We start from the raw sequence: 27072 nt of genomic DNA on the forward strand, positions 1-27072 counted from the left end.
CCCCGCCGCGCCGGGGCCGGGGGAGGCCGCCCCCACCATGGCTGGCACGGCCGCCCCGAACCCCGGCCCCCCCGGCGAGCCCGGCGCAGATGGCGCCCAGCCCACACCGGAGCCCGCCGAGGCGCCCGCGCCGGTGCCCGCGGAGGCCGTGGCCGAGAGCGGCGCCTGTGCCGCCGGCGACGCCGACCGGACGCCGGACAAGACGTTCTCCAGCAGCAGCTTCCCCAGCGTGGACGAGGGCAGCGACGAGGACACGGCCGAGCTGACCTCCGGCGTCTTCACCGACTTCTCCGGGGAATACACGGAGCGGGCGGAGGCGGCCCCGGCGCTCAGGTCCCTGCAGAAGCAGGTGGGGACGCCGGACTCGCTGGAGTCGCTGGACATCCCCTCCACGGCCAGCTCCTGCGAGGTGCTCAGCCCCGGCGCCTTCGCGCCCGCCGGCCAAGCCCGCGCCCTCGACAGCGGCTACGACACCGAGAACAACGAGTCCCCCGAGTTCGTCCTTAAGGAGCCCCACGAGCCCCGAGAGCCCGAAGCCTTCAGCCAGCTGGGGAAGCCGCCCCCGGGGCTGCCGGGGGGCGAGGGCGAGGCTCCGGGCCCTGAAACGCGGCTGCCCAGTGCCCCGGGGGCCGAGCTGCCCGGCCTGGCCGAGAAGAGCCCCTACCGCGACTCTGCCTATTTCTCCGACTGCGACGCCGAGGCCGAGCGCGGCCACAAGGACGAGGGGGACAGCGATGGGTCCCGCACGCCGGAGGCAGAGGAGGGTCCTCGCTCCCCTACGCAGGACATAGGACGAGGAGAGGACCCGCTGCATCCGCCGGGGGCACCCGGCAGCCCCCCGGCAGCGCCTGGCGTCGCGGTGGCAGTGCCCACACCAGCGGCGGTGGCTTTGGAGGGGGACTGGGTGGGGACAGAGGCCGGGAGCGCGCCGGAGCAGGCACCTGGCACCGAGCAGAGCCCCGCTGGCACGGGGCTGGTGCCGGGCAGCCCCCCGCGCCCTGACACAGACACCTGTCCCCCGGGCTCTGTGACCCCCAAGACTTTCCTCTTGACCCCGGTGCCAGTGAGCCCTGGGGAGCCATCGGCTGTCGGAGGGACCTGCATGCCCGAGGGCGTCCCTGGACTTGGGGGAGCCACAGTGGGGGACAAACAGACTGTGACCCCCGCGCTGGGGCTTGGGGACCTGGGCCTGCCCCTGGAGGGGACTGGGGCGGGCGATGCACCAGGGGGTCCCAGCACGCTGCTGCCTGGGGGCAAATCCCCCCCGGGTCTCTCCCCGCCCCCGGCTGCCCCCGAGCGCCGTGAGGAGCCAGAGGAGGAGGAGGAGGACACAGAAGACAGCGACGAGTCGGACGAGGAGCTGCGCTGCTACAACATCCAGGAGCAGAGCGAGGAGAGCGAGGAGGAGCCGGCAGCTGTGCCCATCGTGGTGGCCGAGAGCCAGAGTGGCCGGAACCTGCGCAGCCTCCTCAAGATGCCCAGCCTGCTGTCCGAGGCCTTCTGCGAGGACCTGGAGCGCAAGAAAAAGGCTGTCTCCTTCTATGATGACGTGACCATCTACCTCTTCGACCAGGTGGGTGCCCTGTGGGGGATAGAGCCGGGTGCTGGGCACGGCCCCACGGCATTTTGGTGGTGAGAGCCATCTCCAGCCGTGCCCCCAGTGAGGTTCCTTCCTGCTGTTTCCCCATCCCCAGGAAAGCCCCACGAGGGAGCTGGCTGAGCAGAGCTTCCCGGAGCCCACCCTGCCTTCAGGGCAACCCCCCTCGCCTTCGGGGCAGCCCCCTGCCAGTGGCAGCCCCCCCAGCCCCACGGACAGGCTTGGAGCCTCCGACGACTCCTCAGATGGCAACGCCTCGGAAGAGAGTAAGAGACCAGGAGCTCATGGGGCTGGTGGTTGTGGGGTGGTGGGAGAATAGCGGTTATAGGATGATGGGGAGGCAGTTATCGGGTCATGGGGACAGTGGTTATGGGATGATGGGGGGCCAGTTATGGGGTGATGGGGTCAGAGGTTATGGTGGAACCCTCGCAGTGGGCTCAGCCCCCTCACTCTGTGTCCCAGGTGGTGGCTTTGAGTGGGATGACGACTTCCCGCTGATGCCAGTGAAGCCGTCCTTGGTGGCCTCGCTGCCGGGGACGCCGGCGGAGCCCCCCGCGGCCGTGCCCGCCCTGCCCGCCCTGGTGCCGGCGCAGAAACAGGTGCTGCCCATCCAGTTCTCCCGGTTCACGGTGTCACCTGCCCCGGTGTCCCGGTTCTCCATCACCCACGTCTCCGACTCGGACATGGACTCCATAGGAGGTGAGTCCCCCTCGGGATGCTGCCCTGTGGGTGCCCAGGACTGTCCCTGCTGGGAGCTGCCATGTCCCAGAGCCACGGGACACCCTGTCCTTGTGCCCCGTGGGGGCAGTGACCCCTGCGAAGGGCCGGGTGTCCCGCGGGGGGCCAGGACCCTCTCATGGCTCTCTCTGCTCCTTGCAGGCAGCAGCGAAGACGGCGACCGGGAGTGAGCCCGCCGGGACACAGCCGGCATTGCCCCGGCACCAGGGCGGCGCAGGACGGCGGGGCTGGCGCGGGGGCCGCCCGTGGGCTCCCAGACCCCGCCGGGCAGTTTTTAGGCAGATTTTATCGGAAGGAACTCGTTTGCTGCTTCGAGTGGGAGCGGGGCCGGCACGGCCCCCGCGGGGCCAGGCGGTGGGTGACGGTGACGGCCGTGCGCGTGTGCGGGTGGCTGTGAGCGTGCGTGTAAAATAGACACTTATATATATATATATATACATATATATATATAAATTATAGCGTTTCAAGGGTAGTGCCCTGACCTTGCTAACATTTGCGGAGTGTCCCCCCCAGTGAAGTTCCCCCTTGGCTTCTTGCCCACATGTGCTCCCCGAGGCGGTTTGTCCCCACACCCCTTCTCCCCCGGGCTGTCCCCTCCCTGTGCCATGTGCTCAGTCTTGCACCTTGTGGCAGCTTGGCTGTCCCACAGCTGTCCCACAGCTGTCCCACAGCTGCCCCAGAGGCATTCCACAACATTCCTGACTGAGGGGCCACTGGCTGCTGCCACTCTGGGTGTCACTCCCTGTGCCAGAGGTGCCACTGGCTCCCCAGAGTGGTCCCCATGGCTTTGGAGCTCCCCTCCCTTGGTTTGCAGGGATCAGTCCCAGCTGGGGACCCTGGGGACTGGCGGAACCCTTGTCCATTGTAGCGGGGATCCACATGTGGAGGGCTGGTTGTGTGGGGAATATCCCCCACCGGGACCTGCCATCCTGACTATTTTTGTATCTAAACAAAATGATTAAAAAACCCCAACCCCAACCCCACCCCAAAACCAAAACTTGCTGTTGACTGAACTCACATTGACGCGATTTTAAGTTATTGCTGCCAAAGAGACATATCGGGGAGGGGGGGGAGGGGGGCGCGCTCATGGTTCTTTGTTCCTTTTTTTTTGTTTGTTTGTTTTTTTATTTTTTTAATTCATTCGAGGCTTAGGATAATTGTGCAATTCCAGCTTCCGGAAGGAAATAGAAGTAAGCGGAGCTGAGCGAAACCTTGAATTCAGGGCTGATTCCTTTTGGGGTCTATAGACCAAACCCTGAGGTGAGAAATGTCCCCCCTGAGCCCCCACCCCTGTCCTGGCTCCTGTGTAGGGGGATGAGGGCACACGGGTGTCCCCGTGCAGGGACACGTGCACAGACAGCGCCCATGTGGGATGGGGCTGGTGCCAGGGGTTCTACTCCGTGCCACAGGATGATCCCACCCTGGGCTGGACACAGCTCTGGCACCAGGACCCACGGGATGAGCGTGTCCCCACCCCAGCCTGGCACTGCGATGGGTCCCAGCCCGGTGCTGGTAGACCTGTCCCCACACTCACCCACCCTTCTCCCACCCACTCCCACAGCCAGCCCAGCCCAGCCTGGAGCTGTATCCCAGCTGGAGCGCCCTCGGTGCTCAGGAGGCTGCTGTGGGGGGCCAGGGGCTGTTTCTCCATCTGGAGCACAGCCAGGGCCCAAGGAGACCCCAACTCCAGCCCCAGGGTGGCCATGCCACCCCATACCCCCCACTGCTGGTTCCTCCCCCTACTAAGCAATTGGGGCTTTATTTAAGTGTTTTATTTAAGCCCCCACCCCAATTCTCCCAAACTTTTTCCTTACCCTTAACAACAGGGGGGCCACCCCTGCACTGACCTGGGGTGCAGCACCCAGGGGTGCTGCCCATGCAGGACTGGGATGCTCCCGGGATTCCATGCCTACAGCACCCACCCTCCTATCCCGATCCCCCCTTCCCTGCACCCCCCAACACCACAGGGGGGTTTGCTCACCCCCCGCTCCCCCTCGCACCCAGGGGTGCTGGCCCAGCCCCCACCCCACACCCCGGGTTTGGTCTATGGCGCCGCAGGTCCCGGCTCCGGAGGGTGGATGGGGACAGAGCTGTGGCTTGGGTAACTTTTTTAATAGAAAGGCTCTTCTTACATGGTCTATTTTCTCAATACGGGTCATAATTGCTGTATTTTTTATCAGTGCTGATTTCCATACAGCTCCCAGCATGTGTGTCAAATCTCATCGGGCCAATAATAAAGTTTTTAAAATATCTTAAGCCGTTTCCTGCCCCGATCATTGCCCAGCACCCAGGATGGAGCCAGCTCGGGAGGGCCCCGGCCACACTCCGGGGCCAGGCGGGAGCCTCTGGCCAGGGAAAACGCTGCAGGAGGGAGGGCTGGGGGAGGCTGAATCGCTCATAAATTAAGTTTTCTCATAAAAAATTATTTCAGGTTACGTCTTGCAGGTGCCACCGAGCCAGGAGGTGCAGCGAAGCCCCCGGGGGCTGGCTGGAGCCAGGGTGGCAGCTTGGGGGGCCCAGGGGGACAGCCCCTGGCATGGGGGTGGAAGAGGACACCGCAGTGGCCGAGGGGACCCCGGGCCTGTCCCCACCCTGGGCTGTGACCACCAGCCCTCCCCCACCCACTGCCCCACATGCCAGCAGAGCCCTTTCCCTCGCCCCTGCCCTGTGTGGCCCCCACCCATCTGCTCCAGCCCTGGGAGAGGAAGAGGAGGCATGGGAGAGGAAAAGGAAGCACATTGTGGAGCAAGGAACCCTCGTGCAGAGCTGGAGCCTGGGCGGTCACAGGAGAAGCTGTTCCTGCAGTGGAGCTGGAAAACCCATTGGAGGGGACACGGGAGAGATGAGCCACCACATCCAACTGGGACCGAGCCCCCTGGGCTTGGGACACTCTGTGCCCGGCCAAGTGCCCAGCCAAGCACCACTGCCCGGGCTGGGGGGACCAGGACGTGCTGCACCAGTGATCAGAAAGTGCAAAATCAGAAATACAACGGAAAAAGCAAAAACTCTGGGTTCAACCCCTCACCCGTGGGAGACACAGTTCCTGCCTGGAAACCCTCTTCTCCCAGTTTTTGGAGCAAGGATGTGACCCTGGTCACTCAGGAGCTGCGGGAAGCACTGTGGGAGCCACCTTGCTCGTGGGCACCCCCAGCACTAAGCTTAGCAAGTGTGTATATATATATTTATATATATTTATCTCTATCTATCTCTCTCTCTCATGCAGCCCTAGGAATAGAGGAAGAGCAAACAGCCAAGCAAGAGGTCCAGATGGGAGCTCCCGTCTGCAGGGAGCAGGGGCACCCCGGCCCCAGGCACCCCAAGGCTCACTCACACACTGCCCTCACCTCCACAAGTGGTTTTTTCCTAGCTTATATTTTACAGCAGTACCGTACTTCCCTACCAGGAAGCTCTGGGACCGGAGCTGACCCCGTCCCAGCGGGGGCTGCAGTGCTGGCACCCACTGCCCTGTCCCAGCCCGGAGCACAGGGTGGGCAGCCGGGGTCTGGTGGGAGCCTGGGAGCTGCCTACAGCTCCCACCATCCCCTGGCTTGCACGGGGTATCCCGGTGTCGTGCCTGGCCTCGGGGTCCCTCCCGTCTGGGCAGGGAGAGCAGGGGGACCGTGTCCCCTCTGCCATTGCTGCCCCACTGGAGTGCTGTGAGCCCACAGAGAGTTGTTCTCCAGCTGAGCCCGTTTCTCCACCCACAGCAAGCTGCTGCTCAGCCTGGGAGCCACCCCAGCTCTGGGACATGCTGCTCTGACTCCGGGAAGTGCTGCCCCCGCGCTTGTTAGCACAGGCAAAGGACAGGTGGCATGGCAGCGCTGTGACCCTCTGCCACCGAGGGAGTCTAGAGAAGAGAGAACTAGGGCACTAGCTTGAGCCTTTGGCTTTCAAAGCAGCAGGATTAATAAATTCCGCCTAAAAATGGAGTCCTGGGAAGCTGGACATGCAGCGGCGAGGATGAGGATGAGGATGAGGAGGATGAGGAGGTGGCGAGTGCCACATGGGCGCCAGCGCTCCCGGATCAGCTGATGAGCGGAGCCGAGCGGTCATTCGTCACCGTTGGCTTCAGCTGGACGTTGGCAAAGGGGTTCCTGTGGAGGAAGAGGAAGAGGAAGGAAGAGTTAACGGGGGGTGGAGGCCTGGAGAGGACAGGGCACTGGCACAGCGAGCGGCGACTGGCGAGACCCTGGGACCAGCAGCGTTTGGGAAGGGGTTAAACTGGAAAAGCTCTGCCTTGTGGAGCCCCTAGCCGAGCTGCCCCCACTCCCTGAGCTGCCCCCACTCCTCAGCTCCTCTCCCAACTAAGCTGTGGTGGGTCAGAGATGAGCCGAGCTGCAGTGGGATGTTCTCCTACCTCGCTCTCCTTCGGCCTAAAGCTGGGCATGCCACGGGGGGCCAGGGCTGGTGAGGCTGCTCCAGCCTCCTCCAAGGCTGGACTCAAACAGTTCCCACAGACGGGAGCACTGTGGGATCACCCAGCTCTGCACCGCGCTGCTCTGGGGAGCAGGGGGTTATGGCTTCACCTCCTGGCCACGGGCAGAGCTGGCGGCTCCCTGCAGAGCCCTGTGCTGCCTCTGGAGAAGTTAATATCCAAGAGGAAGAGTGTGGGACACTAAGGACACCTGGATGAGCTCATCAGAGCCCAGAGAGGCTGACCTTGGGTTTCACCTACCTGGGGTGTCCCCAGCACCCTCCGGCTGCCATTGTCACTTGGCCAGGATGGGGTACAAGGACTGCCTTGGCACGGGGAGCGGTCACAGGAGAAGGAGCCTTACCCCTCTCCAGGTCATCCTCTCTGTCCTCTCCCAGCAGGAGTTAATTCCAGGAGGGTGTGGGCAGCTCTGGGGGTCCTTCTGGCTGCCTGGGGCCATCAGGTCTGAACATGCACCAGGCAAGGAGCCACCAAGGAGCCCCCTGTCCTCCCTGCAGCCCCTCGGTCTTGTCTGCTCCCTCCCCAGGGAGCCACAGAATCCTTCTCCTGTCCCCAGTGGAAGCAATGGCCACAGCCCCCCCCATCAGGCCCCACAGCTGGGCTGCTGGCCGGTCACCCACCGTGGGGGCACAGCCCTGCTCCCCCTGACGTGGGTTCAGGTAAAGTGCTATGGTTACCATGTGCACCTGGACCGAGCAGCTTTGGGATGTCCCCAGAAGCTTTGGAATGTCCTCCCAGAGGAGAAGGAAGATGCTGGGACCTCCACCCCTCTGGGACGGGCACTCACTGTCAGCTCCTGGCCCTCTCTCTGCTACCCCTCACCTCTCCACGTTCACTTTTTCTTTCCTTAAAAGATAAATGACTTTTGCTTAAAAATAGGGTAATTAATTTCACACCTAATTAATGCAGATGCTTAGATCACTTTCCCTCCCAGGAAGCCAAAATAGATTTTCAGGACTGGAGGGAGAGGAAAAGTTGCTTTGATGAGTCACCCGGGGCTCATTTAACTATTTCTGTACTGGCAGAGAAGAGCCACTGGGATGGAGCCTGCAGCTCCAGGGAAACCAGCTCATGGATCAAAGAGAAACGGGGAAGCTCTGCAGTGCCAGCGAGGAGGGTCTCGACTCCTGGGGAGGCTCCTGCATCCCTGGGGCCAGGACGAGGAGGCTCCTGGGACGAGTCTACAACAAAAAAAGCTGCTCAAAAAACTTGCGGTTAGTGCGGACGTGCCCCGCCCCGCTGGAGCGGCCTGGGGACAGCGGCGGACACCGGACACCTACAACCAAAGAGCTGGTTACGGAGAGCGGGGGAAGCGCAGGAGCAGCTCAGCATCCCGGGAAGCGCAGCCGCGGCAGCGGGGCGAGCAGCCGAGCAGCAGAGGCAGCCGGGGAGCCCCGGAGCTCCCGCCAGCGGGACGGGGACAAGCGGTGACTGAGGGAGGGGACGCGCTCGGCCGGGTGCAGCGGGAAGCAGAGCGGTGGCACCGTGCCCGCGCAGCCCCGCGGCCGCACCCGCTGCCCAGCGCACCCAGGGCTCGGCCCCGCGACACCGTCACTTACTAACTACGGGCAGGGGCACCTCAAAACCTGGCCACTTCAACATCGGGGCTGCAAGGGAAACAGAAGGCAGGTTGGAGGACACCGGGACGCTTGATGGGAACAGAAGGTCGTGGTTAAGGAGAGACTTAAGGCCACGAGCCGGTGGCCACCCCGCACGCAGCGCCGGCGGGCAGAGGAAACAGGAGGAAAAAGAAGAAAAAGGAGGAAAAGTCGTGTTTATTAAGTCGCTGGTGCTGTGAGGAGGGGAAGGAAGGGCACGGCCAGCCGGGAGCTGTGGGAGTGCAGCGGCCGGGCACGGCGGGGGCTACGGAAGGGAGGGGGCGGCTTCCTTCCCCCCGTGCCGGCCATCGCCGCTTTCCCACCGCCGGGAAAGCGCAGCCGGAGCCTTGGCATGCGGGAGCAGTAGCAGCATCATCCCCTCAGATGCTCAGGGACAAGGCACTCGGCCCTAAAGCAGCTGTCGCTGCTCCCGCTCAGCGAAGCTGTTTAGAGCCGGCGGGGCTGGGCGCGCACAGGCAGCACCCGGCGTCCCCAGGGATGGAGCAGGGAACAAAAACATGGCCTGGGATTGCGCGGTGGGCGATGCAGGCGGTGAGGGCAGCACGCAGGCACGGCAGCCGAAAAAGACACCGAGGCCCAGCTCAATGCAATAAATAAAACTTTTATTCAAACAATAACTCAGTACAGGGCACAATTCTCTCTGGCTTTTAAAAAAAGGTTTTTCAGCACTTTACAATCTCCACACAGGCTTTGCTAGGGCTGGGTTTGTGATTTTTTCCCCCTCTACATTCAGTCATTCATCGTGAAATATCCTGGGTTAAAAATCCTTAGCAAAATTCGGACATCGATGCAGGAGGGGCTCAGAACAGTGTGCCCGTAGGCGAGGAGATAACCCAAAAACTGGTCCGGGGGGGGTCTATTGCCAGCAATGTCCCAGTAAACAGGCAATGTCAGAGGTCTTAAAAATCACATCAGAAAAAAGCGTGAACAGCTTTGCGGTGGAGACGGCCACGGGCACTGGGAGGGCTACGGCCGGGCTAGTGCGGGAGCGGGACCCCCAGTGCGGGGTGGGAGCCCCCCGGGCACTGCCGAGCCCCCCGCGGGGGCACAGCACTCGCTCAAGCCCGGTTTTGGGGATGCGAGCACGTCCTCGGAGCCCCAGCCCTAACGTGAGGTAACAATACCTTGCTACAAAAAATATATATATATATTTATAAAACAACCAGGAGTAACCCTTCCGGGGGGGTTCCCACGGCCGGTGGGACCCCAGCCCAGAAGCAGCCCTTTCCCCGGGGCGGGAGCTCTGTGCCATCCGCTTCTCCCAAAGCCACCGCGGTGGGATGGAAGCGGATCGGGCCGAGGGGGAGGCGCGGGGACGCTGCCCCCTCTCCGGGAACGGCATCCCGGGCGCGGGCATCCCGGATGCTCAGTAACAGTACGGACACCAGAGGCCATGCATATGTGATCCAGTCTGGGAGTTTGGTCCAGGCTCGTGCGGGGCGGCCGGCGCGGCCCCGGGGGGGACAGTGCATCGCTAACATCACACGGGAGGACAAACACCGGGTCCCACTAAGTGACAACTGCACCTGGGCTGTGAGCACAGACCTGGCAGCAGTTTCTGCTCCAAAAAGGCTTCAGAAACAAGGGCACTGTGAACACCAGGGAGGGGTGAGAAGCACCATGGTTTCCTTGAAGATTACAAGAGTTTCAAATCCAAAAGAAGTAGAGTAAGAGAAACGAAAGGGAAGGAAAAAAAAGGGGGGAAAGAAGCAGAAAGCTCTTCCAAGCAGCAAGGGGCCGCCGCGAGCCCAGGTGTCCTCACACCGTTGATACCAAACTGCCACTGCCGCTGCGGAACAAAGCACAGAGATGCCAGAGTGGCCGCGGGCAGCACCGAGCCGGGAGCCCAGCTCCCCTCACGGCACTGCGGGACCCACCACGGACAGGCGGCGAGCTCCACCCAGCCACGGGCTTGAGCTTAGCCCCAAGAGTGAGACGGGGCAGCTCCGAGGCAGAGGGGATGGAGAAAGTGCCAGGGACAGACCCCGCAGTGTGGGCTCTCCATGGCTTCACTATCCAGGCGTGAGCCCGGAGGAGGTTGGGAGACGCGACTCTCTGGAGGAGCACGAGGTTGGGGACACCAGGGCTGGCCCTGGGACTTGCCCTCCCTGGCTCCCCCCACTCTCACAGGTGAGACCTGGCCCCAACCCAGTCACTGCCAGTCCCCGGGGAGCCTGTGCAGGGACCCCTGTGGGGACACAGCCCCACGGCTTCGCCCACAGCCAACACCAACAGTTCGCAGGGAATGTGACAGGAAGGTGACATCTTACCTGCTGACAGACCTCGTCCCGTAGTCATCGAGACCCTGTGGAGAGGAGGGGAGGAAGCACAGTGAGGGATGTGTGGGCTGTGCCTGCTCAGGTGCCACTGGAGGGTCACATGAACAAACCAAAGTGCATCAGGACCCAGGGCCAAGAGCTGATGCATTTGGAGAGGAAAGGGAGATATGGAGATGGTTGGAGTGGGATTCAGACAGCAGGGAGTGAAGGTCACCACTCTCTGTGGAATTTATCTGGTCAGACATGGAAAAGCGACAGCTGGGAGAGCCCTGCTCTGCCCTGCCCTGCCCAGCCCCTCCGTGGAACAGAGCTCTGGCTGCTGCTGAGATGCTGAGACTGTTGGAAAGGGACTGCACGACTGAGAGACACCAGTGAAATGTTCTGTGGAAAGAGGGGTTGTCTGTATTCACTCCCACCAGAAACCCACAGGGTTTTGGACCATTTTCTCCTTTAGCCGGTGCTGAGCAGGCTTTGCAGGGAGGGACCGAGGGGCAGACGGGACCAGGCCTAGAGAACACCCCTCAAGGACATCCCTCCTTGAGCAAGGGCCTGCCCCGGGATACGACTGGAGCAGCTCTGCTCTCCATGATAAACATGGGACCACTCCAGGGAAGAGGGGGAGTCTCTGGCCTTGGAGCTGGCCATGCGCCAGGGATCAGAGAACCACATTCCCACCTGCCCAGGAATGCTCCCAGTCACAAAATACCAACCCCAGCAGCAAATCCTTGCAAACAGCAAGAAGTGGGGCTGTGCTTCCACCCCACTCCCTGCATAGAGGACAGATCCCAGCTGACAAGCACTGTTGAAGGGTCGGTGCTGACTGGCCGTTTCTCTCCCTCCTCATCCTCTCCCCATCTGCCAGCACGTGATGCCAACGCAGCTCACGCCACTGAGCTCATTCTGGTGGGGAGAGCTCCACTACACCAGCAGCTCCTGGGTTAGCTGATCCCATCTGCTCGTGCATCCTCCCTGGCTTGTTATACAAGAAGCCCTGGGCTTGCTTTGGACACTCTGGAATCCCGTCCAGGATCTGCCCCAGTGTCCCCACGGGACCGTCACCGGCTTGAATTGGCATGTGCCAGAGAAAACACTTCCAGCTGCCTGTGAGCAGCCTGTTTCTGGTGGGAGACTCCCATGGAGTCAGCAAGTGTTGTCCTTTGGGGGTTTACGGGGCCATTTTGTGCCACTGGCCCTGCGCCTTGCCCGTTCCTCCCCATCCATCGGCTCCCTGCATCCCTTCACCCCAGGGCAGGTGCTCGGCAGGAGCAGGGCCCAGGCAAGGCACGTGGTCACCAGGCACAAAACAGCCGAAATTCCGTAAATCCCAAGGGAAACATTGCGAGCGTCGGACTTACAGCTGTCGACCTAGTGTAAGGCTTGTAGTGAGCGGAGGGTGCTTGGCAGAGGCCACTGGAATAGTCTTTAATTGCACACCCATAGGGCATTAGGTAGTCCTAAAACAACGAACAGAGGTTGGAGAGCCGCCCTCGGCACCCCCACGCAGCCGCAGCACGGGAGCGCTCCCACTCATCCCATCCCAGCCACCGCAGCAGGGGCTGTGCCCGGGGACTTGCTCCGGCATCCCCCATTCCTAAACCGTCCCCCCGGAGTGGGAGAAGCCGGCGGGAGAAGCTCACCTGGGAGAAGGCGGGCACGGCCACGCTGTACGGCCGCTGCTTGAAGGTGTTGCCGCCCTGTGCCGGGAAGGCCTGGGAGGCCATGCCATAGTCCGGCGGCGGGATGGAGATGTCGTCCTTGTCCAGGAGGTTGCCGGTGCTGCTGCTCTTCCCCTGCTGCAGGCTGGGGGGCCCAGAGCAGAGGCATCAGCTCCATGCAGAAACCCTCAGGCCACCCATCCACTCATTGCAAAAGCCACCCAGAGCCAGCAACCTGTCCACCCCCCCGTGCTGTGAGTTATTCCTCACAAGAATTCCTAATTCCCATCCCAAGCACACAGACTCCCCATCACCCAGCACGATGCTCCTACCTGGTGTGGACCCGCTCGCTGCCATCATTGTCAAGGACCCGTGTGTAGGAGAAAGGAAACCAGCCCCTCCTGAAAGGCAAAGGCGGCGATGAAGCCAAACCCAGGTTTGTCCACGGAGGATCCAGACGAGGCTGCTCCCGAGGACACCCAGCACACTCACATTTTGGTTTTCTCGCTCTCTCCGTAGTGCCAGCCGTCCCGGGCCTCGGGCACCAGCAGCGTGATGAGGTCGCCCTCCTTGAAGCTCAGGAGGGTGCTGTTATCCCCAGCAGCGTGCGAGAAAATCGCCTGCACCCTCGTCCGGCCGTTCCTCTCGAGCCCGGCGGCCATGGAGCTGGAGCGTGGCAGTGTCTTGTTTTCAGCTGGGGGAACAGAGACCAGTGGGTGCCCCAAGTCCTTGACCCCAGGACCATCCCCAGGCACAGGACAGGCCCCCACCCCTCCTTATTTCAGCCCAGGTCCCACTAAAACCTTCAGTGTGACTCACACCTTCCCCCTGAACAAGCAGGATCAGACTTTGGCATCACCCACCAGCCGCAGCAAAGGGAGCAGGTTCCCTGTGCCAGATTCCACATGATGTTCCTCCTGGAAATCCTGTGAAACCCCAGGGCAGAGCCCAGCTCCAGCATTTCCTAACGCCCAGGTCAAGAGGCACGAGCAGCGCTTGGCACTGAAGGGATGCTGTCGGTCACGGTCCCCTTCCCACCAGCACCCCCAATGACCATCCCCACACGGTCCCCTGCAGCAGGGGCGGCTCCGGGACCCCGGCAGCGAGGCCGGGGCCTCACCTGAGGCGTAGCTGTTTTTCGCTGGCACGTTTTTGCGAACTGGGAGTGTATTGGAGTAAGAGTCACTCAGCTGCTTCTGAGGCTGGGGAGGAGATAAAGATTTGGGCTGTGCTGGCTTCATCTCAGACCAGTGGTTGTACCCATCGCTGTCAGGGCCTGAGACTCCGTTCATCACTGGCACGGCCTCCTGCGCCGACATGCGCTACGGAGAGAGGAGGGGAGGGGGACACGGGAGCGGCGTCATGAGGGCATCCCACTGCAGCTCCAGGGGCATCCCACTGCAGCTCCCCAGTGGGACACAGCTCCAGGGAAAGAGGCAGATCGGAGCTTCATCCTGTTGGGTTTACTTCCCAGCCAAACCAAACTGCTCTGGGGGGAGCAGTGGGGTCACCTCTATGGCATTTTATTGCTCTGAGCTCCCCTGCTGAGCTCCACTGCTCAGCTCGTGCCCCCACATCAGGGGGACACTCTCTTCTGAAGGGTCCTTCATCCCATGGGTCACTCCAGGCCTTTCTCCCGCAGTTACTGGGGTACCTGGGTTCAGTCCCACAGTTCAGGGGCCAGCCTGGACAGGTGAGTCCAGCTTGTGGGTTCCCCAAACAGCCCCTGGGAGCCCCTGCTCTGCCAGAGCTCAGTGACTCCGGTGGGATGAGGTGGGACAGGTTGCCCATCCCCACATCAGGCTCCTTCCCACATCCCAGGATGGCACAGCACGGAGCTGCCCATCCCTGCCATCAGTGACAGTCCATCCAAGGGCAACTTGCCGAGGACAGCGGTGACACCGGCCCGGGCTCATCCCTCTGGCTTTGCTCAGAAGGGCAGGACAGCTTCCACCACAGAGATACTTACTCCTACAAAAGGTGCCAGCTCCGGGGGGACAGGGAGAGGTTTGGCACCAGGGATGGGGTCAGAGATGATGAGGTTGGACTTGGATGTGGACAGAGGGCTGGGCATAATGGTGCCATTGCTGCTGGCAGCCATCTGCTGCATCAGCTGTATGGCGCGGTCCGGGATCTTGTTGGGATCCGAGCAGGATTGCTGCCACAGCGGCAGCTTCTGCGTCAGCATCTCCTTCCCCTGCAAGAGGAAAATGAGGCATGAGGGCACAGGGTGCTCTGTCCCCCTCCCTGGGCAGCACCACATGGATCCAGGGCTGAGCTGATCTGGGACTGATCAATGGCTCTGTGCATGGCACAGGCAAGATAACACACAGGGACGTCCTGCTTCAGGATCTGATGGCAGCAGAGCCAGGAAGGTGTCATGAAGAATGGGAAGGAGGGAAGGAAAAGGTAATCCATCTCCCTGTCTCATTGCAAGATTTCCTGTGTGCAGCATCTCCAGGCTGCTGGGAGCTGGGCTCCACGTGGAGCAGGGAAATAAAACCTGCCCGAAAGGTTGGCAGGGCACAGCCGTGCTCCAGGCTGTCCCCACATCCCCAGGGATCAGCTGCTTCTTTTGAGTGCTCAGCCCCAACAGCCTCCAGGTCCCTGCGCTGCATCCCAGCCCCACTGCTCCCTGCCTGCAGGACTGGCAGCCACCTGCTGCCATGCTCCAAGGGGGAAACAGATGGAACCAAACTTGTCTTTGTTCACCCAGAATGTACAAGCATCCCGCTGTGTGACTCAGAGGGGGAAGATGTCCCAACCTCCCCGAGGTCACTCCCCAGTGCAGCAAAGGGTGACCCCATGTCTCTGCTCTGCCTCACCTGGAGACAAAATATGGTCCCGCCTACCAAAACCCCTCCAAATCCCATTTCAAAGTCCCTGCACGTTTCCCCAGCATCAGCCATTGGGTCCAGCCTCATGATCCTGTGGAGCATCCTGCAGGCACCACGGGCAGCAGCAGGCTGGACACCCACCACGTTCTGGACAAGCCACTTCCAAAGTCTCTCCTGCAAAATCCCCTTCCATGTGCTGCTGCAGCAAGTTTTTGATTCGTTCCTGCTGACCACCAGCCCTGGGGGGTATTTTCCCCTCCTGCGCTACGCTCGCCAAGCCAAGCATGGATCCAGCCTGTGGATGCGCCAGGACAGAGCTGACTAATCCCAACTGCCTCTGCTGCTCCAGTGCCAAGCGCGGCGGTGACAGATGGCTGCTGTGAGCCACGGAGGGCGGTGGCGGGGAACAACCAGAACGGAGCACGAGGCTGCGGGAGCAGCACCGGCGCTCCCAGCCCTCGTCTGGATGGATTCTGCTCCAGACCGATGCGGGTGCTGCCGCTTCCCAGGCGGGCAGGGGGCAGCTCCAGCCCTGGTCCAGGAGATGTGGGCAGCCATGCGCAGGGGGGATTTGGAGCAGCTGCTCCTGCTGAGGCATCTTCCCCAGGGTCACCTGCTGGTCCATCACCCCCTCGGTCCCTCGGGCTGCAGGGGCTGCACCAGCCGTGGCTTTTGGGATATCAGTCTGCTCTATGGGATGCAGCTTGAGCTGGGAGCATCCACCCAGCGATGGGGCAGCCAGGACCGGCTCTGGCGGGTCCGACTCACCTTGGCGTGGTAGGTGATGGCGCTCTTGGCCACCGCACACTGTTTCTCCACCAGGAAGCAGAACCGTCTCCTCTCTTCCGTCAGAGCTGTCTTGTAGCCATCGGAGACGTAGTTTTCCAGCTCCCCTTGCTTGTTGCTGATGGCTTCGATGTACTGGAACAGGGAGAGGAGCAGGGAGGGGGCTGCCGGCACCGCTGCCCACCGAGCGCGGGGCAGGGCGCAGGCGGGGACCCCGGCACGGGACACACACGTGTGCCTGCTCAGCCCCCCCGGCCCGCCCTTACTCATCGGAGCCCCCCACGCAGAGGCGCTGACTCAGCCCGTGGGCTGCACGGGACGAGCTGTACCCAGCGGCCGCCCGCTCACCACCCGGGCTCGGAGGCGCTGGCGGGGGCTGGGGGCTGCCCCGATGGCCCGGGACTGGCAGCGGCCCCCGCAGCCCCCGGCTCGTCCCTGCCAGCGCATGAACCAGTGGCTCCCGGCCCAGGCTGAACGCCTCCGGCACCTCCCCTGCTGCCCGGGCTGTGCCGATCCCTGCCTGCTGCCGGGAAGGGGGGGCTGCAGCGGGCTGGCACGCGGACCCCTCCAACACAGCCACCAGCACCTCTACCGGCAGTGCCTTCAGTCCGTATTTACCACAGGGGACACAGAGATGGTGCCAGGGCAGTGCCACACACTGGCACAGGACCCCCTGGCTGTTCCCTGGTGCCACACCCTGGACTGGCAGACACTGTGGCATTGCCAGTGCCAGCAGCCGGAGGCTCCTCCGCTGGCTCCTGCTCTCCCGACGTGATGGGTGCCAGCACGGCTGTGCCACGCTGGGCTTTGCCAGCACCACACCTGGCCCAGCAGCAGCACCCAGGCCGGGCTGGGGGAACCCGGCTGCTTCGCCCTGTGTGATGGAAAGGTGGCACAGGGGACTCCAGGGACCACAGGGCAGCACCAGCATCCCTGAACACAGAACACACGAGGTGCCCCCAGCTCCCTGACCTGGCCACTTCCTCCTCCCTTCATCCCTTTGGACGCTCCCAGCTTCCACCTGCGATGTGGCACCAGGAAAGCAGCTCTGAGAGCAGCATCTCTCACCCATCGCTGTCCTGCACTGTGACACCTCCTTGCCACCATCTCTTCCCTAGGACAGTGGCACCACAACGCTGGAAAGCAACGACACCCCCAGCCCAGGCAGGGCTGGACCTGCTTCAGGCAGCTCAAGCTTCTCTGAGACGGGAATTAAACTGGAAATTCAGGGCCCAAAGCAGCTTTGCTGCTTCTTCACAGTTATCAGTTATTTTTAGCATGCTACAATATTTATTAGCAGACACATAAAATGGAGCAAACCAACAAAAGCAGCAAGATTCAGTGACATCCCAGACTTCAAAGGGGGATTATTTTGGGGCTCCCACCCTGCTCTGAGCACCCCCTGAGAGCAAACCCTGTGCAGGGCTCGTGCCGGAGCCAGAAGGTTTTGAGTCTCCCCACATGCACCAACCTGGGCGAGGGAAAGGGGGTCAGTGAGAAACAGATTGAAAACCCAGTTTGCAACCAGCAACCCTGTCTCAAGGAGAATTCTTCCCTCCAGAATGAGAAAATCCAGTGCAAATGCCTGTGGTCAGGAAGAGAAATAAGCGGAGGCAACTGAGCTGATGCCACTGGGCACAGAAGTGAAAGTGATGGAGGTTTTGGCATCACCCTGAAGCAAAGAGACAGGGCACGGCACTTGGAAAGCCGGGCAGCAGCCGGGCTGAGGCCAGCACGGCGCAGGAAGAGGCACAGCAGCGCGGGCACACAAAGCCCCCGGAGGAGTGATGCAGGCGGCCGGAGGAGGATGCACTCGGGAAGGCGCCGCTCCCGCAGCGGGCTCGGGACGGCAGCACGCCGCCTCCTCCCGGGTATTATTAGCCTGGGAACAGCACAGGGACAGAGCCCAGAGGCACCAGCCCGGCAGCAGTGGTGGGAGCCGGGGGATGGATGCCCCAGTGCCAGCCTGGAGAGCACCCGGCCCCTCCAGCACAGCCCTGCTATGCCCGGGATGGACCAAGTCCCCCTGCCCACACAACTCCACAAGTTCCTATCCCAGGGGAAGGGGCAGGACAACGCTCCCCCTCCTGCAGAGCCCCATTTCTGGAAGGAAACCGCAACCCTGACAGCACCTGAAATAGCAGGAGCACAGGAGCACACACAGACCCCGATGCCCAAAACTCATCCTGCTTAATTTACTAACTGGGCCATCAAGAACGAGAAGGTGAGGAGTGAAAAGAGCTCAGCTCCAGCTAATTTGGTTCAGCAGCACGAGGCCCATCCCGCCGCGGTTCCCTGCAGGATCAGCATCCCTGGGTCAGGCAGTGCCGTGCCCCGGCACGGCAGGCGGGCACGGCTCCAGCCCAGACACACCACAACACAGGGAGAAACCCTGATCTTAGTACGTGAGAGCTCCGGCTTTCACCAGGATTTAAATACGCAGGTACAAGCCTTATTTACATCCCTGCTCTCAGGCTGGTTTTGCAAGGCTCCTGCTAATTCCTGTGCTCAGGAAAGGCTTGTCTCAGCCAGTCGGAACACGCCGCTCCGCGAGCGCAGAGCCCACGCTCCAAACTTAGTACTCAGAGCTTTATATACTTTATGTAAATATGCTCCGTGTGCCATTGATTTACCCAGAGCCTTGATTTTACACGTTGTTCCATCACAAAATGGCGAGCGACACTCCTTGTTCACGAGGTGGTTTTCAGTTTGGGTTTGCTCAGAATGACAGTGGGCTTTCAGATAACGCCCAGAAAGGCAAATTTAAATAAAAAAAGCCTGTTAAACACGCCAGATGCACGGGGGGAAAGTAACACACAAAGCACAGTGTAAGATCTTGGGACTGCACTCCAAGGAGGAGGAAGCTCTGTCTTACCCAGGCGTGAGGCTTCACCTGCAGCCAGGTGCCCACCAGGACCTCAGGGCTGCTGCTCAGGTCCCCCTTCCTCAGGAATGGGGGAAATCTCAGCCACCCCACACTCTGAACCACAGCCAAACACCCTTCTCAGCTTGGCATGACCTGATGCCCTGAAAGGGCTGGGGGAAGGGGCCTCCCTGCCAGGCTCTGTGTGCTTGGGCTCAGCAGCCTCCCCAAGACCCCACTGACAAGCACGAACCATTCAAGCACGGCAGTGTAAATTGAGACCTTGATTGAGGCTGTCAGCTTCAAATTCACATTTTAAGAATCGTCTAAATAAAATTCCCAGTTTGAAGGAGGTAAAAAACAAACCCATTTGTGACCCGAGCAGGCAGGGAGGCAGCCAGCACGGTGGTCGTGCCCAGAGCCAGAGCACACACCAGAGCCACCCAACAGCTCCAGAAAATCTTTTCTGGGTTTCTAGGTTGGAGAGGCCTCAAATAACTCCCCCGTGCCGCCTCCCCCCGCCTCCCGCAGCCACTTCCAATTCACCGGGAGCCGCTGACCTAATTAGCGGTGTCAGCACACAGCGGCGGCTCTGGCACGGGATGCTGCCGAGGGCCGGGCAGGCGGAGCCGCGGCTCCTGCCCGCTCCCGGGGCACCCCGGACCCCCAGAGCCGGGCACACGAGCGGTGCTGCAGGCACGCCGGGCAGTCCCCGCCGCCAAGCCGAACCGAGTGACCCCCGCGGCTCAGACGGAGAGGCAGGAACGCGAGCAGATGAAAAGGGAGCGGGGCTGCTGCCAAGCCCCAGCTCGAGCGGCCGCTGCCGTCCCGCACAGAAAGCCAGGGCACGGAGCGCTGCCGCCTCCCCAGCGCCGCAGCGACAGCTCGGGGGGTGGAGATCAAAGAGCAGCTGCGAGTGCCAAGCCCCGAGTTGTGTGGAGCACACGCTGCTGTCAGCGCAGGTGGAGCAGCACCGAGCTCCAGCCGCGCCTTTGATAAGCACAGCCTCGCTGGGAAATCAGTTCAGACCTTCCCTCCCAGCCAGGGACGTGCAAACACAGGGAACACGAGCCAAGGGCAACGCTGAGCTCTGCCATAGACATCATCACTACAGATCCTTCTTGGTGTGCTTGGCACTGACCCGCCCGAGCAAAGGACCAGCCCCAGCAAAGGACCAGCCCCAGAGACAAGAGGAGCTGCCTTGGGGTCACCAGCACACCACAGCCGTGAGTTTTGGGACCAGAAAACCAAGGGGAGCAGGTGGCAGGCACCTTCTACCCAGCAGCAGGAGGGATGCAGAGCAGGCAGGGGCTGTGCCACCACGCCAGCTCCAGCTCTCATCCCAAGGACGGATTGGCCAGGACCAGCGGCACAGAGCAGGGGGAAAAGACAAAGGAAAGGTCAGGGAAGAGAGAGGACTGTGCTGGATTGATGCAGCAGGCTGAAATACCTGGAAGGGGTAAACACGGAGAGAAGGGAGGATTTGTTTAGGGAACCACGAGGGAGAAAAGCTAGAAAGTAATGGGATAAAATAAAAGTTAGGCTGATCAGCAGGGGAAAGAGCATCTGAGCCAGGGAACAGACTCAAGGCAAAGCTGCTGAAACCCCACCACAGCACAGAGGCAAAATGAGCCAAACAAGCAGCCAGGGATCCTCAGCCCTGACAGCTTTTCCTCATTCCCAGAAATTGCTCCTTGCGAGGCAGCTGGCAGGCCCTGGAGCAGCCTCGGGGGAGGCTCTGTCCCCTCCTGGCTCCTGCAGCCCCCACACATGACCCAAGTGTGTCACAGAGGGAGGGAGGGAGGGAGGTTGGTGTGTCCAGCCAGGCACAGCAATGCTGGATCTGAGCCCGGGGGTATCAGAGGCTCTTCCACAGCCGGGAAGGAGAGCAGAGCTCGGGATGAGCCCTCACCCAACCTCTCCTGTAATACAGCAAATAAAGCACCAGTCCCACAGCAAGGAATGGCCAGCACTGGTCACCACGGGAGCCCAAACACATTTCCCTGCCTTCTGCAGGGACACGGACCCTGCAAAGCCACAGGAGCCCCCCGGGACCACACAGGCACAGCAGAGCCCTGCACCTTTCCCAGGGAGGGGAAAACCCCTCCTGCCCGGGACAGCACCAGCATCCCCAGCCTGGAGAAGGGACGGCCCCGGCCCCTGATGTGCTGCCCACCAGCCTCCCCCGCTTGGCCGCAGCCAGAGCTCCGTGGGGATGCTGGGACACGGCTGCTGATGGTTATCCAAGGTGATGGCAAACTCAGAGCGGATCCTGGGGAGCCAACCCCAAGAGCCAGGGCACTCCAGGGATGCCGGGCTGCCTTCCTCCCCCAGGAAGGTCTGTCTCCCCTCGTTATGGTCACATTTGCAGCAGCCACAGCCCTGCCCTGCTCCTGCCCGGCCCCAGCCACGCTCACATGTGATGTTACATAAAATTCAGAGAGCAAAGCAGCAGGGACTGGCTCCAGCCAGCTCTGCAGGCGCTTCACCTTCTCCTGCCTAAAACATTCCCTCAATACGGGAACAGCCTGGATCAGCAGCTCAATGCACAGGTTTGGTACCCAAACGCTCATGACACAGCCCTGAGCTGCACAGGCACTTCCAGGGAACACTTCCAGAGATGGGGCAGCCACAGCATCTCTGGGCACCCTGTGCCAGGGCCTCACCCTCCTCACAGGGAATAACTTCTCCCAAATATCCCATCTAACCCTGCCCTCTGGCAGTGGGAAGCCATTCCACCCTGTCCTGTCACTCCAGGCCTTGTCCAAAGTCCATCTCCAGCTCTCTTGGAGCCCCTTTAGATACTGGAAGGGGCTTTTCTTCTATTGCTGGGTTGAGCACATGTCCCCAAACCTGGAGAGAGTGACCTGGAGCTGCTGAGCTTTGAGTCCTTCCCTGTTTGACTTTCACATAAACCTCGTAACCCGGTTTGTGCAAACTCCGCGTCATTTGGAGCTTCCTGACCTACACCTAAAATTATTTCTCCTGATGGGAATATCCCAATGAGGTTTCAATGACAAAAGTTTATAAAACCCCCCAGGTTATTTGGCACGGTGGTACTTAATGCTTAAAAGGTTCCCATGGGAGCAGGGGTAGGTGTGGGCAGAGGCTGAGCTCAGCCCCCACTGCCCACCCAGGGTCACCCACTGGCACCTGGGCCAGGCACAGCCTCTCAGGGTAAACACCCAGCCCCAGCACTGCTGAATTACAGCCAGTTTCATCTCAGCACGATGCAGAAATCCAATTGCTCACAGTGCTAATATGATTTGATAAATACTTTGAACCAACATAACTTCATTGCTGAGCTGCTGATTCAATCCAGGTCTCAAACCCATCATGACCTTGATTTCATGGCCTGATCACAACCAGCCTTTAATGAAATTACAGCACTTGAGCTTCCTTGGTGATTGTTTAATCTTAATATTGTTTTCATTCTTCTTCATCAGAGATGTGAAGTGAATGGAATTGGTTTGTTCTCCCGGTTTTCAAAACAGGTCAAGCCCCATCTCAGTCACTCCACAAGGAAGATGAGCCACGTGAGGCAGACAGCTCTCAACCCTCACTCCTCATGTGGAACAGCAGCTCGGGACTGATCCATAAGGAATAAAAGCCTGGCTTATTGTGACATTCAGCAGCAACAACCCCCAACCACAGCATCGCTCCTGACCAGGACAGACAGGGCTTGGGAGCTGGGAAATCACTGATGGCACTTGGAGCTGATGGTTTAGAGCTACGTGAGTCGTCTGGGCTGCAAACCACGAGGTGTTTTAATTCCTCAGCCACTTAATGCTGCAACACTCATCCTTGTCTGGGAAACTCCATAAAACCAGCACGAGACAGTGGCCAGGTGACGTGGGACTTGCAGACGCGCCTGGACCAGCTCTCTCCATGCAACGAGGGGCTGATGCAGCTCAGGAGAAGCCTCCTGCAAGAGTCTGTGAGCATCACACCTCCTCAACCCCCTGCTGCAGAGCTGCTGCTCCCCAGCCACTGCTGTGTGCAGCCCCTGCTGAACTCCAGTATTTATTTCTGCTCTATAAAGGGGGAACATCTGAATGAAACAGGTGAGATGTTTGGGCTGCTGCCCCGGGCTCTCTGATTGATCTAGCAGAGTGTGGAGACACAGCCACGCTGGTGCCCTTGCCCAGACAAGGGCTGTCCTCTGCCAAAACCAGAGCCTGGATGGCCCCAAACCTGCTCTCACTTTGACAAAAGTTACATAAACCTGGAGGTCCCTGCAGGACAGTCCTGCTGCTTCCACCACGCGTCTCACCCACCTATCTCACTGGCAGGTGATGACAAGATGTGGTCACTCCACAAGTGGTGAAGAGGCAGAACGGAGCAGCTCTGCTTCCCGGAGCATTAAATATGGAGGAAGATGATGACAGAGCATCAGACTCCTGGCTGGCGGCTGCTCCAGCAGCTTCACAGGGATGAGCCTTCAGAAGAGCAAGATGTTATTGCTGCCTTGGAGGAGGTGACACTTCCACCAACAGCAGCTTCTCCCACAGGGAGAGAAGGAACCAGCCACAGCCCATTAGGAGACTCCAGCCAGCCCTGGCTGATGGGTCTGTGGTCCCCAGGCACCAGCCTGGTGCAGCTGTCAGCATTCCAAAACCATCCCCAGGTGCTGGAGCATCTCTGAGGAGACCACCAGGGGTTTGGCAAGTGGCCACAGGGGTGGCTTTGGGCCAGCTCAGCAAACCAGGCTGCTCTGCTTTAACCAGGCTGAGAAAAGCAAAGCCCCACAAAGCTCTGTAGATGCTCCTGATCCACTCAAACCTGGTTTCAGCTCCTCAAAGCCCCAAACAAGGCTCTCTCCTCAGGCCAGCACCAACACCCACACACTTCCAGGCTGGACCCCAGTTGCTGCAATCCCCCCACTCTCCAATGCCCAGGCAGAAGTAACAGCAGCGTCGGGGGTGGCCCCAAACACTCTTTTTCTGCAGAGGAAACACCAGCTCTGCAGTCAGCAGAGAAGAGAGGGGAACTTCCCTCCCGGCTGCATTCAGCAATTTTAACTTTGTATTTAGATCTAAGGCACGGCAAACCCCCGCCGAGCGCAGCAGAGCAGCCACGGAGTCACGGCATATTCTGACTTGGAAGGGGCTCATAGCTCTGTAAGCTCAAAAGCCATCATAAGGCTTTTTCGGAGATAAGCACTTCCTAAATACTTACTGCTGAAAGATTAAAGGGAATGAGCGTCTGATCCCGTTTCCCTGCCCGGAGAGCTGTGCTAACAGGGCTGCCCCACGGATTCCCTCCTCCTCCGGCTCGGGGTGTGGGATGGGGATCCCTGCCCCAGGGTTTGGCAGGACAGGGCTGGCTCTGGCAGCAATTCCCTTCTGTTGTCCCTGTCAGCAGCTCTCGCAGGTGGGGGGAAGAGAGGTTTGATCCCCGTGTCCCCCCATGCCGGGCTCGGGGCCTGACAGGGCTTTTCTCGCTCAGCAGGAATTTCAAAGCTGGGACTTGTGGAGATGCCATGCTCAGAAGTGGTTTCAGCTGCTCAGCCCTGGAGAACACAGCAGAGCCCCCGCCACAGCAGGCTGGACACAGAGGAGTGTGTGCTGGCACCTTCCAGCCCTGCTCTGGCACCTCCCAGCCCCGCTCCGGCTGTGCCGCCCCGGCACCTCCCAGAGCCCTGGCTCCACACAGAACCCACAGGCCAAACCACGGCGGATGACAGCGGCTGCATTCTTCTCCTTCAGTGCTTGTTCTGACCCACAGCACCATTTCCCAAATTTCAGTGCAATTAAGGATGTCACTTCCCCAGCACAAACCTCACTGTAACTCTCTGCTGGAGACTAAATGCCACTAAATGCCATTAAATTGACCCCCACAAGCGAAGTGCCACCAGTGTGCAGATCTCCTTCAGCAGACACAGATCTCTGATGTGTGAAGAAACAACACACACCCCTCTGCTCTGGAGACAAGACGAATTCATCTTCCCCTTTCCAAGCACCACTTGTGCCTCCATTGTTCCGTGGCAGCAGCACTCGACTGTCAGCCAGGGCATGTTGGTGCATCAATTACCCCTGCAAGTCTGCCTGGATCAGCCATGCTCGGGGCAAAGCTCAAAGTGAAGTCTGCAAAGTGCAGAGGACACAAACTCCTGCTGCGGATCCATCGGGGACCCGAGTGGGATCCGCCGGGGACCCGAGTGGGATCCGCCGGGGACCCGAGTGCCACAGCCCCTCGCACTGCCAGGACGTGCCCTGGATGCTCCTCAGTGAGACCCCACCCTGCCTCTCCCTTTGTGGGGAGCTCTGACTCCCCGCCGTGCCCACCCCTCAGCGCAGCCCCCGGAGGGACCCCGGCCCCCGAGTGCGGTGCCCACACGCATCACACCGCGCTGATTCACCGCAGCCGCCCCCAGCGCCGCCCCCGCGGGCGGGGGAAGGGGCACAGGCACGGAAAACACACAAGAAAACAGCCTCCCGGGGACGGTAGATGAGGCACGGCAGGAATTAATGATCCGTTGGGGTCATTCATGAAGGCAAAGGGGAAAAGCAGCGGGAGCGGTGGATGGAGCAGGGTCAGAGAGGGCAGCTCCAGCCGCACTCTGCAGCGTGGCCACGGGAACAGCCCGTTCCCACCGCTGGCTGCCACCCCCTGCCATCCACACCCCCCCAGCCCAGCGGCACCCCTAAAGCTGCCGCGCCCCTTCCTCTAAAGAGAGCAGCAAATCCTTCCCCAGGTGTTTGCCACAGCCCAGCCACCCCATGGGCAGCACCGAACACCCACCCGTGTCCCCCCACCCGCTGCTCGTGCCCCCAGCCCGGGCTCCTACCTGCAGCTCCTTGTCCGAGTACTTCTGCGGGTTCTTGCTGCCCTGGCTCTTCTTGCGAAGTTTCTTCAGCTCTGCCTGGCACTTGTCGAGGGAGTCCCCCTTGCTCCTCTGCTCTGTCTGGTATTTCTTCAGCGCAGCCTGGATGCGACAGGAGAAAGTTCTGAGCTTTGGCCACAGCTCCTGCTGCCAAGGGGTGACAGAAACAAGCAGAGCCCCTGGAAAAGGGGGATCCCCAAGGCCCAGAGAGCAAACAGGGAACAACGCTGTCCTGTGCGTGTGACATGTGTGACAGTCTGGAACCAGGGGCAGGAGCCGTGGCAGGACACAACGTCCCCGAGCAGGGAGCAGGTGATGGGGGACACCCAGGGATGCCCAAGCCCAGGGTTGTGCCAGACTCACACACACATAACTCACACTCAGGTACCGGGAGTCCAGCTCCACCTTCTGCTCCAGCTGCGTCAGGAGCTCGTTGTGGAAGGACTTGAGCTGCAGAGAGAAAGAAAACACACGGTGCTTGTGGAGGGCTGGCAGAGCCTGCCTGGGGAGCAGCAGATGGCACCAGGGATGGCACTGGAGCGGGGCTGCACAGGCTGAGAGCAGCAAGGGACAGACTCAGAGAGGGCCCAGCAGGGCAGAAGAGGATGCCCAAGCAATGCAGACCCTTTGGAGCTCAGCAAATCCATGTCAGAGGGGCTGGTGTCATCTGGACATGGCATGGAAAAGCACTTGCACCAACAGAGACCCCGGCACACCGGGCTGGGCACTCACCATCTCCTCCAGCTGGTTCTGGATCTGCCTGTGCACCTCTGCCATCTGGAAGAGCACGTCCCCTGCAGAGGCAAGACACAGGAGGGGTTTGAGGCCCCGGGGCTGGGGCAGGCAGCACCCTGCTGGCAAGGAGGGGTCCCCAGCCAGACCCAGGGGGCTCCTGGAGTACCCCCCACGCCCACCTTTGGGGAGCTGCAGTGAGACAATGCTCACCTGAGACACTTGGACAAACAGGGAAACCCTGTGCAGCAGGAAGGGGAGCAAGGACGAGCAGCAGCAGGACCCCAGCACCAGGGGCAGCCCTTGTTCCCCAGGCACAGCACAGGGACAGACACAGCCCTGGCACTCGGTGCAGGTCACAGGACACGGGGCTGAGCCCTGGGGTGCTGCTTGCCTCAAAACCACCAGACCTGTTTGGCCCCAGGGGCTGAGCCAGGGCTGCCACTGTCGTGGGCCGAGGGATCCCCACTGCAGCCAAGGAACCCCAGCTCTGTTCTGCCACTTCCTTCAATTTTTCTTTTCCAGTGCAGGACTCCAGCCCCACACCCAGTGCTGTTCTGGAGGAAGGGCCGTGTCCTGGCTCAGCAGAAGCCCCAGCGTGGCTGGAGCCAGACACACACACGGGAGCATCTTTTAGGAATGGAGCCAGCACTAAGAGCCCTGTCCTGGATCAGAGCGCGCCTTGGGGACAGCCCAGCTGTGTCA

General features: G+C 60.9%; 2 protein-coding genes across 14 annotated transcripts in view; one reads left to right on the forward strand and one right to left on the reverse strand.

The window, feature by feature from the left end:
• The window catches only part of AATK (apoptosis associated tyrosine kinase), a 15837-nt gene extending 9573 nt beyond the window's left edge, over window positions 1–6264 (forward strand). For 4 of the 6 annotated variants that reach the window (XM_042025552.1, XM_042025551.1, XM_042025549.1 and 1 more), the window contains 4 exons: window positions 26–1573; window positions 1695–1863; window positions 2060–2296; window positions 2477–4591. In XM_042025552.1, coding sequence (XP_041881486.1) covers window positions 26–1573; window positions 1695–1863; window positions 2060–2296; window positions 2477–2505 — 1983 coding nt within the window. In that variant the 3' untranslated portion in view covers window positions 2506–4591. Of the gene's footprint in view, window positions 1–25; window positions 1574–1694; window positions 1864–2059; window positions 2297–2476; window positions 4592–4766 lie in introns of those variants that run through there. The other 2 variants (XR_006015621.1, XR_006015620.1) reach the window with 2 other exon arrangements.
• Window positions 4427–27072, reverse strand: part of BAIAP2 (BAR/IMD domain containing adaptor protein 2) — a 39629-nt gene continuing 16983 nt past the window's right edge. Inside the window, exons 4-16 of one of the 8 annotated variants that reach the window (XM_042025555.1) lie at window positions 26368–26429; window positions 26014–26085; window positions 25600–25737; window positions 15929–16081; window positions 14293–14520; window positions 13444–13645; window positions 12816–13017; window positions 12656–12724; window positions 12306–12468; window positions 12024–12122; window positions 10660–10694; window positions 8330–8377; window positions 4427–6429 (exon numbers count right to left, since the gene is read on the reverse strand). In XM_042025555.1, the coding sequence (XP_041881489.1) occupies window positions 8350–8377; window positions 10660–10694; window positions 12024–12122; window positions 12306–12468; window positions 12656–12724; window positions 12816–13017; window positions 13444–13645; window positions 14293–14520; window positions 15929–16081; window positions 25600–25737; window positions 26014–26085; window positions 26368–26429 (1451 nt within the window). In that variant the 3' untranslated portion in view covers window positions 4427–6429; window positions 8330–8349. Of the gene's footprint in view, window positions 6430–8329; window positions 8378–8970; window positions 10179–10659; window positions 10695–12023; window positions 12123–12305; window positions 12469–12655; window positions 12725–12815; window positions 13018–13443; window positions 13646–14292; window positions 14521–15928; window positions 16082–25599; window positions 25738–26013; window positions 26086–26367; window positions 26430–27072 lie in introns of those variants that run through there. The other 7 variants (XM_042025557.1, XM_042025559.1, XM_042025553.1 and 4 more) reach the window with 7 other exon arrangements.

The sequence above is a fragment of the Corvus kubaryi genome, unplaced genomic scaffold (assembly GCF_017639235.1).
Source record: "Corvus kubaryi isolate FWS band 111438036 unplaced genomic scaffold, C.kubaryi_AGA036_p1.0 37272, whole genome shotgun sequence".
In the NCBI taxonomy this organism is placed as follows: Eukaryota; Metazoa; Chordata; class Aves; order Passeriformes; family Corvidae; genus Corvus; species Corvus kubaryi.